At 56.1% G+C, this 12,908-nt stretch overlaps 1 protein-coding gene across 1 annotated transcript in view; it reads right to left on the bottom strand.

Annotated features, from left to right (window-relative positions):
* LOC133348817 (protein phosphatase Slingshot homolog 1-like) overlaps positions 1 to 12,908 on the bottom strand; it is a 34,209-nt gene continuing 21,301 nt past the window's right edge. The window contains exons 10-16 of the mRNA XM_061561842.1: positions 9,967 to 10,095; positions 9,531 to 9,577; positions 8,786 to 8,932; positions 7,635 to 7,835; positions 5,972 to 6,428; positions 4,781 to 5,257; positions 1 to 4,401 (exon numbers count right to left, since the gene is read on the bottom strand). Of these exons, the coding sequence (XP_061417826.1) occupies positions 2,620 to 4,401; positions 4,781 to 5,257; positions 5,972 to 6,428; positions 7,635 to 7,835; positions 8,786 to 8,932; positions 9,531 to 9,577; positions 9,967 to 10,095 (3,240 nt within the window). The 3' untranslated portion in view covers positions 1 to 2,619. The remainder of the gene's footprint in view (positions 4,402 to 4,780; positions 5,258 to 5,971; positions 6,429 to 7,634; positions 7,836 to 8,785; positions 8,933 to 9,530; positions 9,578 to 9,966; positions 10,096 to 12,908) is intronic.

Here is a 12,908-nt window from a genome sequence, read left to right as displayed (position 1 = left end):
CCAACTGCCCACAAGACGCCTTTATTGTTTTAAATTCTTCACAATCGCCGATTGGTCCCCGGCCCCTAAGCCCGCCACACAACAAGCGGCCGACGACGATTCCTGTGCATGTGACACGGGCAGCCTCCCCCGAGAAACGAGCCGCACCTGGGTGAACTGTGCACTTGCCGAACATCGCGCCGCACACAGCACACCGGGAGGACACCACGCGTGGCGCACGCCGCTCGTTCCCGTAACAATGCCGGGGCAGCCCTTGACATTCCAAAAAAACTCCCCCCCCCGGCGAGAACGCAGTAAAAGCACGAGTGCGTAGATTTGGTTTGGGTTTCTTGGAAAAGTGGAGCGAGTGTTACAGAGCATGTGCGTGCCGTACGCATCTCCCCCCGCTCACCCCGCAGGCCCCCCCACCACTAAGCTGAAGGCAAGTGAACTGGAGTCGCCCGTCCCACACCACCACATCACACCTGTCCACTCAGCATCCCATGCCAAAATCAACTCCTTTTGCTCATTATCGAGAGCAGCTGAAGGGCAACGCAAACAACGGGTGTTTATCCAACTCGGCATGGGGCTCTGGACGACGGGCATGATAATCCCGTCACAGTGGTGGGGTCTGGAGGCTACGGAAAGGGAGGGACCATCTGTGGAGCGTGGAGGCGTTGACCTCTGGACCCTGCGCTGCCCTGGAGTGGTGGAGCGAGGTGGCCATGCGACCCTACGGGCGTCGACAAAGTGGCTGCTGCGGTGCCAACTCAGGCGCAGAGCCACCGCCATGTCGCTTGCTCGCGGTCGTTGTGGAGTTCTCCTGCCGAGCAATTCGTACTGGAGTCGAGCCTGGCCTCAAGACGTGCGATGCGTGGAGCCGCGCACCGATAGCTGGGGAAGTAGCGTGTGAAAAATTCACCCCCGTCGCCAGATCATTAAACACACTGTGACTCACGGTCGCGATTCGATTCAAGAATCAACGTTTTTTCTGACACTGCGGTGAAGGTCAACACCTCCAGTGGCTGTGGGTACACGTGAACCAATTACTTACAACATGTGCCAACAGTCCTTTGTCAATGCACTGCTGTGTGAAGACCTCCCAGCGCTGGGTCGGTCAAATCGGCTGTTTGACCGTACTTCACCAAGCTGGTCTGCGCAGGTTGGGGAAGGGGGAGACCGGAGACCTATTCAGCTAAAGCTGGCCACCGATGTTTGCCTGTGGTCGGGAATTTAATTCTAGTTGCCGGTTTCGTAGCGCGGTGCGCGCCAAGCACTGTGCCACCGCTCCACCCACACGAGAATGAAACATGACCAATTGTTACACACGCCAATTTAAATCGATGTTATTTTACAAATCGATACCTTATTATTGCTCCCTGTATGATAACGCCGATGTGAATGAAGGTGCGCGTTCCGACCAATCGACAAGACCACACCAACACGCATCCTTCTCTGGACACCCGATCACCCCCACTGTACTCCCCCCTGTGGATGATCAACCACAGCTCACTGCTGACAAAGCAGTGGGCTGTGGTTTCTTTAGGGCCAAGTTTCTTTAGGGCCAAGTTTCTTTAGGGCCAAGTTGGTCAAGAGGCGACGGAACACGCGGTCAGCCAGTGGCTCGCCACGTGCCCAGACGCCCTTGTAGGGAGAGTTGCCGCGGCATCCACCGTCACAACAACGTGCAATTCCACATCGATGTTCGCGATGCGATGATTCTCGCAAAACATCAGTTTCCCACAGCTGTCTTGGTGTCTCACCAAATGTATCGTCGTTGTGTTTTGTGGATTGCGTTGACTGCCGGTGACACAACGCGAGACTGCCGTGTTGTCATCGGTGCAACTCTACGGCCTGCGACGCTTTGCAACGCACGCCACTGTCAGTTAACACAAGGAATCATTTGATCATTTCGACTGGGACTACGAAAGATTACGGTGTCATGTAACCATCATGGTGTCCAATTACCCCAGCAAATATTGAGCGAAAAGCTACATTATGGGAAAATAGCTATTTATTTTGGACTTTAATGATTGTGCGTTTGTTACCTCACTTTTTGTATAGATATAAAATCTGAAACAATTCTTACACAGGCCACGATAATCACGATACTTTACAAAACAGATTCTGCGATTATCGCGGAACTTGTATTTTACAATCGGGCTAAATTGTCGATCATCTTCCCAAGACATCCGGTCTACGCTCTCTAGGGCCTCCGCTAGTGGAGGGTCTTCCGCTAGCAGTCGCATGGGGAAGACATTGCGGAACTGCACCTTTGCTCTCTGCCTTTACGTTGCACGACATACCATACCGCGGCAACTCTACAGGAATGAAAATCCCTGCAATGTGGTCTCCCAGGCTCGAGTAAAGTGCGTACAGTTTTGGTCATGGAGCTCATAGAGTTGCTCGGAGGAATGTGGCTCTGTGGGTTTGGTCAGCGCCGGCCACTTGAGGCCACCGACGCCGTCTGGCCTGTGCGTGGCGAGGGACGCGAAACGTTCGACGGTGGGAACCGCACACCGACGCGCTTCGACAAGGCACGGGTTTACATCATCAACAAATGGGAAAAAGGGAAGCAAGTCAGGAGGTTTTGGTCTGTCTGCAGCAGCCGCCGCCACCGCAAGCGAGATGCTCGTGACGTTACAAGCTGCCCTTTCTCTGGGTCCCCGGCTGCGCCGGCGGGGCCGGCTCCTGCGGCTCCTGCTGCTGACGAGCGGAGCTGGACCGCTGCCGTCTCTTCCGCGGCGCGGGCTTTGCCGCCGGCGCCGCCACGTCGTCGCTGCAGCTCTGCGTAGCCGACGTGAGCGGGGAGCGCGGCCTCCGAGGCAGAGCCTCCTCCTCTTCCTCCGCGGCGGCGGCGGCACCTTTGGCCGGGAATTCCTTCGGCACTTCTGGCACAGCGCAGGCATCCTCGGCCACTCTCGGCTCCGAGGAGAACGCGCCGGAACCGGCGCTTGGGTCGCCGGCGTTCGACACGTTTCCAACTCTCGATGTTGCTCTCCGATCGCCAGGCGTCGGAGTTTTTGACTCCGCAGAAGGGCTGCCGCAGAAAACAGTCTCCCCGCTGAATGCCAAGGCGGCGTCCCCGGATTGGGCGTGGAGGAAAGGCAAACGTGGCGTCGTCTCGGCCGAGGTAGCCGCTTGGGTAAGAAGGTCACGGCTGGAGATGCCGTCTTCGGCACCGCCCGCAGGTTTGTCGAGCGAGGGCGGTGACTTCTCGCCGTACCGGCCAGGGGCGTCCGTGTCACCCGTGTGCCGCTCGCCCAGGTCACCAGGCCCACGGGGAGACGCAGAGCGGCCCTCGTTTACGTCGCCAGCGCTGGCGGCGGGCTCGCCAGCGGTGACGGAGGTCTCGCCGGCGCCGGAGACTGTGGCCCGCGTGGTGTCGGGAGAACACGAGCGCTCGTGGGTGGAGACAGCCTCACCGAGGCCGCAGATGCTCGCGTCTGCGATCGGCTGCCGAGCCGGCAAAACAGGGCGGTCCTGCGGAGCGCCGGCGTTAAACGGAGGCTGCGCCGACTCCACGCAGGGCCGTTCCGGGGCGTCTGTGGAATCTTCCGCGGGCTCTGTGCGGGCGCCAGCTGGCGCCACCACTCTGGGATGCTCTTCTGCGACCGCTGCCAGGCTCTGCCGTTGGTCGTTTTCTGGCACGGCCGTGACGGGACCGCCGGCGCCGGCTTCCTCGACCGCAGCCGAGTCGAAGCCGGCCGGAGCAGTGGGGCTAAGCGGAGAGCTCATTTTCCTCTGCAGCTCCTTGGCTTGCTTCCTCACCAGCCCGGCCTCCGCCAGTTGCAGAATGGAGGTCTGGTGCTGCATCTTCGGCCTAGAGACCTTGCCGCCGTCGTCGTCATCGCCGCCGCCACCGTCGCCCCCGTCCTCGCCGCCGCCGCTCTCTCCTCCGCTCAGCTTCTGGACCCTGCTGGCGACCGTCTGCGGGGCGACCTCTTGCGCCGCTCGCTCACCGCCGGGCAGCGCCGCGTCGCGCCCGCCACCGCCCTCCTCCTCGTTCTCCTCGGGGTACGGCGCCGACCCGGTGCCCGACCACCGGCCCGCGGTGCGCCGCACCAGCCCCGCCTGCTGCAGCTGCGCGATCGACTGCTGGTGGCGCAGTCCGCGGTGCCGCCGCTCCGTCGCCGCCGGCGACGTGTCAAACACGTCCTCCTCATCCGTGGTGGTCCGGAACGACGCGTCGCGAGAGGCGATCTCGGACAGCGAGAGGGGCCGGCGAATCTCGCCTGGCGCGCCGGACGATGGCGCTTCGGTCGCGCCGTCGGGGCACCCGGACCGGCGCTCCATCAGCTCCGCCCGACGCCGCACCTGCCCGCACACCGGCTTCCACGAGGGCCGCTCCCCTTCGTCGCCAACCTCCTTGGACCGGTTCAGCGGCACGCGCCTGGCCACGGGTCTGAAGGCGCCGGCGTACTGCGGAGTAACGCAACACAAAGCAATGCAGCAATGCAGCACAGCAATGCGACGGAGGACAATGTGGATTCGTATAGCATCTAAACACACACAGACACACTGGTGAATAGTTGTTTTATATAGAGAAAAGGCTGGCAGCCACGGGCAGAGAAAAAAGCCAATCCTGAAGAAGACTCTTCTGAAGAAGACTCTTCTGAAGAAGACTCTTCTGAAGAAGACTCTTCTTACAGGATTAGCTTTTTCCTGCATTGGGATGTTTGGCCAGAGGAGACTGCATTGGGATGTTTGGCCAGTTCCATGGTTATCTTGATTCATGTGGCAGGAAACCAGAGAATCTGGAGATATACCAGCATGTGGTGGAGCTCCGGTGCCACCGTACCTGTCCGGCTGCCCTCCTCTCCATCTCGGGCCGCAACGGTGGCGACGTGAGCTCCTCCTCCTCGGACAGCGACCGCACGCGCTCCATCACCGCCAGGAAGTCGATGCGGCCGCGGTGCGTCTTCACCGCCATCGACGCCGTCTGGGGCTGCAGAGCGGCGTGCACCGGCGAGAACGGGCCCAGCACCGGCGTCTGCGGGGACAGGGGCCGCGCGTCGGCCGCCAGCACTGCCAGGGGAGAGGGCCGAGCGCCGGGGGACCGCCGCGGCGACGGGTCGCCGGCGGTTCCGGCGGCCGCGGCGTCGGCCGGCGCCGCGGAGGGATCGTCGCCCTCTCGCGCCGCCGGCGGAGATGGTCTGGGCTCCCAGCTCAGGATCTCCGCGGCCAGGTGGAAGTCGTCGTCGCTGCTGCTCTCCAGGGCGTCGCGCTCCATGTCCTCGATGTGGATCGTCGGCAGCTCGAAGGAGAAGGTGCGTTTCTGCGAGGCGGACGGAGACGCGGGGTTGCCGAGTTTAGAATTTTTTTTTTCAAGTTACCCCTAGCGACAACGTTTCGCCAAAAACGACGGGCAACAACCCGAGCGACTTGCTGAAACGAGAACACGGTGCGGATTTAGCAGCGGTTTGTATTCAGGATCTTGTATCAGTTTATGCTGAATAATATGACAGCTTAATGTCTACCTCGCATCAGCGCGGGATTTTGGAGGAGTATTTTCGCGACTTTCCACTTTAAGGATTTGGTTGGTAGCGCTGCTCACAGCCGAGCACTGCAGGCGGCGCACGCTCACCCCCTGCTGTTCGCAAACTGCACTGCATTTCCATTTCATGATTCGCGCCCACAACTGCCTCTTTCTTGCTACTTAACATTCGACCCGTAAGATCAAAATGCGACGTAGCCAACGACTCGTAATGCAACGTGTAACGTGAATAATTCTACAAATCTGCCCGCGTTTCGCGAGGTCAGCACTCAACTCACAGTAATGCAATTCTGCCAGTTCAACCTCCGTTATGTGGTTGACTCGGCCTAGAATGATTCTGGGGTTGATAAAATCAAATCAAGAGGTTTTTTCTTAGCTTCCACCATGTGAATGTGGAATTTCCACCACTGGCTCTGGAGCTGTACAGGGATACGGGAGCCGCCGCCACCGCCACAAATCTACCGCGTGGCTCTGTCTCTCCGTCCCCGCGCTCACCCTCGACTCGGACAGCGACGGCGCCCTCCGCCGCTCCATCTCCAGGGACGTCGGCGTGCAGGGCTCGGAGGTCGGGAGGCCCGGGTCGAACCTGCCGCCGGCGAGCTCCGTGGGGGAGGCCGCGAACGGGTCCGAGTCGGTGCGGATGAGCTGGAAGGGCGTCACGTGGGGTGGACACACGTCCGGGGACCACGACTTGGGCCGCGGCGCCGGAGCGAGCGTCGCGGCGCCCTCGGTGCCGAGGAGTTGCGGCGACGGCTGTCGGTGGCACGGAGCCGACTGCTGCTGCTGCTGCTGTTGCTCGGCGGGGTCCTCGCCCTCCGGAGCCGGCGCCGGCTGGCCTGCCTCGCCGTCGATCGCGCCCTGGGTGAAGCTGCGGTCCATGTCCTTGTCGGTGGCGTGCTCCGAGATGTCTCCCTCCGAGTGGGAGCGCCACAGCTTGTTGTGCCTCTGTTTGCTGTGAACGGCGACGGCGCACGGCCGTGCGGGCGGGGTGAGTCCTGCGCGTGGCGCGCCAGGGGTGCTGCGATCGCTCGCCCCGCCCCGGCCTCCCATCGATCGTCACAACTCGGGGGTTGCGATCGATTCAAGACGTTTTATCACCATTTGGTTTGTATCGTTTCTCTCCTTATCTCTTCTTTATACAATGTTGTCAATTAGCTGAAATGTTACGTAAGCATAAAATTTTGTATTCATTGTGAATCCATTTTCACACCAAACATTTTGATGCATCCATCAGTTTTAATCTATTAAGGGATACGTCATTAGGAGAGGTTTTCGCTCACCTAAAATAGTTGTTACACACTTTTATTTAACTCACGCTGTCTCCTCAAATATTGTAACTCAATTATAAGCCACTTCCCAATGTGGTATCGACTGCAAACTTGGTATACTTATGTCATACCGACGCCAATACTATATTCTATCATTACAAATTAAAAGTATATATTTTTAAACATAATTTTTTAATGTTATATTTCGGCTTGGGTCTAATTGTCCACGCTCAACTGACGTTGGCTGTAAATCACCACGGCCCCTTACGTTATGGCAAGCTTTGCGGCCACTTCCTGGAGTCGTGGAGTTCTGCCTTTACGAGTACGGTACATTTCATTATAGCGTATTTAAAAAAAAGTATTTTTAAATATTACTAATTTCTATCAGTTTGCTCATTGTCGGTACCTCCATTATCCGAGCTGCCGACTCCCTGTCCCCCGTTTAACTCCAGGCTCACAACCTGCCTCTTTCCTTCTGCATGCTACGGACTGCCTTTCTCTCTCAACAACATTCGCCTGCCGTTACTGTTCAGCGTCTGAGATGCGATATAATTTAGATGCTTTATAAATCCACACTGCATTGCATTGAGACTGGACTACCCGAGAACATCCGGGACTTGACTATCACAGAACAGGCCTCCAAATCTGGACTATCACAGGGCAGACATCCGCGACTGGACTATCAGTGAATAAAAACCAGACGGGACTACCAAGGAACAACTGGGAATGGACTCTCAGAAGGCAGACATCTGACACTGGATTAAAGAAGGCAGACATCTGACACTGGACTATCTCAGAACATCTGACACCCGACGATCAGAGGGCAAACATCTGACACTGAACCACAGAAGCCTCATGGCCACACGCGGCACGAGCGTCCCTGGTACTACCTGGCGTCCAGGATGCCCTGGTACTCCTCGAGCTGGCGCATGAACCCCGAGTTGGGCTTGACGACGCCGCGTCGCGACTTCACGTAGGAGTAGGCGTGCTCCAGTGTCCAGCCGTACTCCTTCATGGCGTAGGCGATGACGGTGGAGGCCGAGCGGCTCACGCCCATCTTGCAGTGAACCAGGCACTTGGAGCCCTTGCTCCTGCGGGGACGCAAGGATACGCACGCGGCGTCATGTCGGAAAGCCCCCGCACTTACGTGCTACGCCGGGCAAGGGCTGCGTGGCTCTGCGAGCTCCGCTTCTTCCACCCCCGCTCTTCCCCCCGCTCTGCCCTCCAAAGCTACACGAAAGCGATTGTAACCTTTTCTAAACGAGAGCGTTGTTTTAAGTGTCTTTATTATCCCGAATGTAATGCCGATTGTGCCGTCAGCTTCATATTTTGAGACCAAGCGTTCATTCCGATCCCTCACAGAGCAGTGCAAGCTGTCTCGGGTGTGGACCAATCAATTTCAAGGACAGTGCACACATTATCAGAGTTGTGTTTTTTGTTTGCATTCCGACCGCAGGTATTGTGGTCAGATAAAAGGGTAAAAAAAGAACGATCATATTTTGCTACTGGGAAAGGATGTTCCAATGGTGCAGTGCAATCGTTGTTGGAGAATGGCCTGCAGAAGCAGACAATGCAGAGCGACTTCCGAGATGCATTTTTTTCTCAATGTTTTCCCGATTGTGCCGTCAGCCTCTCGCCTCGAGACTAAGAATCCAACCGGATATCTCGCAAAACAATGCAGCCCTTCGTGAGAGACAACGGCCCAGGGAAGCAGATACTAGCCAAGCACCTCTAAGAGCTCCCTTCAAGTGACCTCTGATTCACACGGTAGACGTGGCAGCAATCTCCCATGCGCTCCGCAGAGCAATTTTTAATACACTAGAATCTCGGCGGCCTAAGGCCACCTTATTCTAGCTCCTGCAGATGGCTTCTTGGCGCTTGGCGCCTCGCCCGTCGCCCCCACCGATGCCCTCTCCTTCCCCCCCCCCAATCTGTGTAGATACTACTGACTATTGTATGTAGTTGTGAGCAGAGGGTTGAAAGACAGAGAGCTGTAGAGCCCTGGAGGGGTCGTGGGAGCCGGCAGGGGTGTGCGGCTCACTTGGCGAGGGAGATGAAGTTGTAGGTCTCGTTCCAGTAGCTGCGCAGGTTCACCGAGTCCACGTCGTACACGCGCACGTTGCGGTACTCGAACGCGCCCGGGAAAAAGTTGTCGATTTCCCGCGTCACGTTCAGGATGTACCCAACACTTGAGAGCGAGAGAGATGGGGTTGTAAAAACAGACAGACAGACAGGTGTAATTCAAACAATAATAATAATACATGTCATCTTCTTATCAACTTTATTAAAATTCTGCCGTCGGTGTTGTGTCATGTGACAAACAAACCATTAAAAACTCTCAGAGAGCAGTGAGTGTAAGACTGCGTGCTGGAGAACGGACCACAGAAAGTGATGTGATAAAACTACTTCCGAGACGGCGAAAAGTGATCTATTTTATCCACAATAAGGGTGCCGCACTTTACCACAGGCCTTTCCATATGGATGTTCGTTGCATGGCAGTTAACGCGATCATTTAAATTCTCGGACCTGTAATTTTGTGCAGTCATTGGTGATGGTGCCGAGGCCATCAACTCGCTACGCTTGAGAACGCGCTTCAATCACAGGCGGCTAAAACCCACGATTCAACGCAGGGTTTCAGCAGTGACAGCTCAGGGCCCTGATCCCAGAGCCACCGGCCACCTCAACCGAGTCTAATTAGAACCGATCGCAATCCCACACATCCTGCCAACGGCGCACACAGCTGCAATGTAGGCGTTTAAACCGGACGTCGTACGAGAGGCACCCACCCTCTCTTCTTCAGATCCTCGATGCTCGATGCGTTCCATTCAGACCCCTACGGCACGGCAGAACATAGTGTGAACACCAAACAATCAGCACGACGGCACAACGGCAACACACAACAACGGCCAGCACAATGCCCTGGGCGCAAGCAACGTATCCTTCCACGGAACCGTTAAGATGCCCGTCGGCTACGCTTCCTGGCTTTGCCTGAACATGCCGACTCCTTCCTCTGCGCTCGTGGCAGTGAACTCAACGAGAGGCCCAATTCAAGTCTCGGCAAAAGAAGTAGCTCTCCGCCAAATGTATGCAAGAAAATAAAAGATCCATCGGCCAATTTTCAAACCCCAGCTGCGGCAAAACACCAGAGGGAGAACCGTGACGTCAGTACAGACGGCAGCACGGACACGCGGCGCACAAGGAGGCACCGTCGTCACCGCTCACCAGGTACACGTGGTCGAAGATATGCGAGGGGCTGTCCATCTGGCCCAGGATGATGATCATCTCGTTGTCGATGTAGCCCTTGTACTCCTTGAGGTTACAACCCATCTGCGCCTCCAGCTTGTTACGGATCTGTGCACACGCGCACACGCAGAGAGCGCACGCCCGCACGATTACACACCGCACGTGCACACACACACAGAGTGCCCGCATACACGGGGCCCACACACACTTATCGAGTGCAAACATAGGCAGAACACACACAACACTAACCGCCATTCGCCACTAGGTGGCAGGTGAACCACAGCGCCAGACCAAGTGTACTTTAAGGCCATGTGAAGTGTTGAACGCCCGCTGGCAGGTCACGGGACAGACCCAGATGCCATGGGTTATAAATCCATAACCCCTTATATCTCCTCGGTGGTGCTGGACGGTAACGCCGTGGTGAGCACTGCCATGGGGGGAGGACCAATTTCCATTGGCCATTCCCCTCATGGCATTTGTAGCCACCACAGCGGCCAAAGGGGGCTCTGGATGGGTGCGAGGGATTTCTAACCCCCCCACCTTCAACATAAGTACCACTAAACTAGGTGACCACACACGCAATCACGCACAAGGCGCGCGCACCACACAGAGTGCAAGCGGCTTCCGCCGACGGCATCACACGCACCGCACGGCTGCTGCTCCTGGGAGGCAGCAGCAACTCGCGTTGACGAAGGTGAAGTCCTGCAACTGCTTCCTGGCGCCACTGTTGGTGGAAGGGCCTGCACTAGCCAGCTCTGGAGAGCGCCTCCAAATGTTACTTTGGCCTACTCGTCCACGCTGGCGAGATGTTTCGGAAGAGTTGGGAGTTACCCACACTTTACCCCACCACACATGACCCGCCAATCGACTGTGGTATCAACATTTATACCGCTGGGCGGACAGAGCGGGAGGGAATTCAATAAACTTTCCCCCATTGTTTCACCAGCCACGCCCGGGAGGTCGGAGCGGCGACCCCTGGATTTGCGAGTCCGGTGCGCTGACCGTTACAGGGCAGTGATGACGCCGAGCAGTTCGAGAACTGTGCGCGGCCGGACGCTCTGCAAGGACAGCTCACTCAGCTCAGATCTTAAGCAACAAATCGGATTAACCTCGGCAGCATTCGGCAAATTGAACAACATCTGGAGAGCGAAATTCAATGTCAAGACCAAGCAAGATGGGTCTCTACGAGGGACATTCACAATGCCAGGTCTGTCCTGAGGATCGGGATGCTGGACCCCGAGGAGACAGGATGAACGAGGAGAGGGGTAATATTGGCAGCAGAAATCAATAGCTGTACACAAGCAAGAGCAAGAGACTTTTGCACACAAGATGGGAAAGCCGCAGACTTCTATTGAGTGGACACAATCAGGAGGAACGGAGGACATCTGGGGTTCCTTCCTGAACAGCCCCGTTCACCCCCATCCCCCCCACTCCCTTCCTGCCCTGAAGCTCAAGACCCTGGATGAGACACACCCCCACCCCCTCATCCAGCAGCTTAACAACACCAGTATTGCCCCCCGCCCCCACTCCCCACCCACCCACGTTCCCCTCCTACCCCCCCCCACCCCCCGTTGTTTTTTTAAATCAATAAATGACCGGTTGACCCCCGTCACGAACCGAGATGGAACAGAACGCATGTCGTGAGCTGGACCACGAACTCTGTTGACGCCGAGTTCCCGTTCTGTCGATGTTCAAAAGGGGGAAGAATCAAGTCGACATAAACAAAAATGAGATGGAGGAACACAAATTACCAGCGGTGGGCTTCCAATGCCCCATGTGGATGGAGCAAGAAGCAGAGGCCGTCCACGCAAGAGGTGGGTCGACGGCGTAAAGGAGGAGGAGGCAGACTTAGAGAAACGCGCGGGTCTGGGGAAAGCGACCGCCACACCAGAGAGAGCGACAGAGGAGTAGAAGAGGGTTAGTCCGGCATCGTCGCGAGCCGCCATGCAACGACTGATGGTGGAGAAAATGAGATGACGGTCAGGCATGTATCGATTCATCGATCACAAAACGATCCTTTTGCTCATGGTAAATGCGTCAATCCGTGTGCGCGAGATTGATCGTTGTTCAAGCCAATCGCATGTAAAAAAAAAAAATCGGACGGAATTATATTGTCACGTCTCATTTGGGATAATGGAATCCGAACAAACTTGCTGGAACAAAAGAAAAAATGAGATGCGATAAAAAAAACGCGACAGTAAAAGTTTCATTAAAATGTAACAGACTCTTGAATCGAATCGCGCCCACGAATCGCGACAATCTGTCAAATCGGCGGGGGCGGAAAATCGTTAACAGGCGGAAGGAACGTGCGCGGCGAATGCACCTGCTCCCCGCTAAACGCTAACTCTCTCCCATCACATTCCTCTCGCAAGTTGCATGCGGAGGTATTTATTACAAAACGCTCGTTTTTGAAACCTTTAAAGGACACGTATTGGAATACTCAGAATTCTCCAGGGTTGAGTGTTCCCAGAGCCTGGAGCAACGGAGCTGCCAATCTGTCTCCAAACAATTTTTTTTTAAAAGCGGCCATGCATTTTTAAAAACCCGCGTCTCTCCGTTAGCCACTCGGCATTGGGAACAATCAATACGTCCGCACGCCAACTGTCGTCACAGGAGAAGCGTTTTCTTTCACGTCGCCTGCGTGGTATTTAGATTTTTCCTTTCTGTAACGCGTTTTTATTTTTTGTTCCAATTTCTATCTGGTCATATTTGCTCTGCTTCCTTTACGCTTCGATATTATGTTTTATTATTTTATTTTGTGCATGTCTTTTTGGTGGACCCAGATCACTCTTGCAAACGAGGCTATCCCGGTCTATTGAGTTCTCACCTCCTGGTTAAACAAAATAAACTCGATCTTAAGCAGGCTGGCATGCAGGTAGACAGCTGGGCTATATGGCACATAGCCAGGTACATAGACTACT

This window comes from Lethenteron reissneri, chromosome 28 (assembly GCF_015708825.2).
Source record: "Lethenteron reissneri isolate LAM-NWPU_2019-01 chromosome 28, ASM1570882v1, whole genome shotgun sequence".
NCBI classification, from domain to species: domain Eukaryota; kingdom Metazoa; phylum Chordata; class Hyperoartia; order Petromyzontiformes; family Petromyzontidae; genus Lethenteron; species Lethenteron reissneri.
Note: the sequence above shows the minus strand (reverse complement) of the source record. Positions and strands in the feature narration are given on the sequence as shown.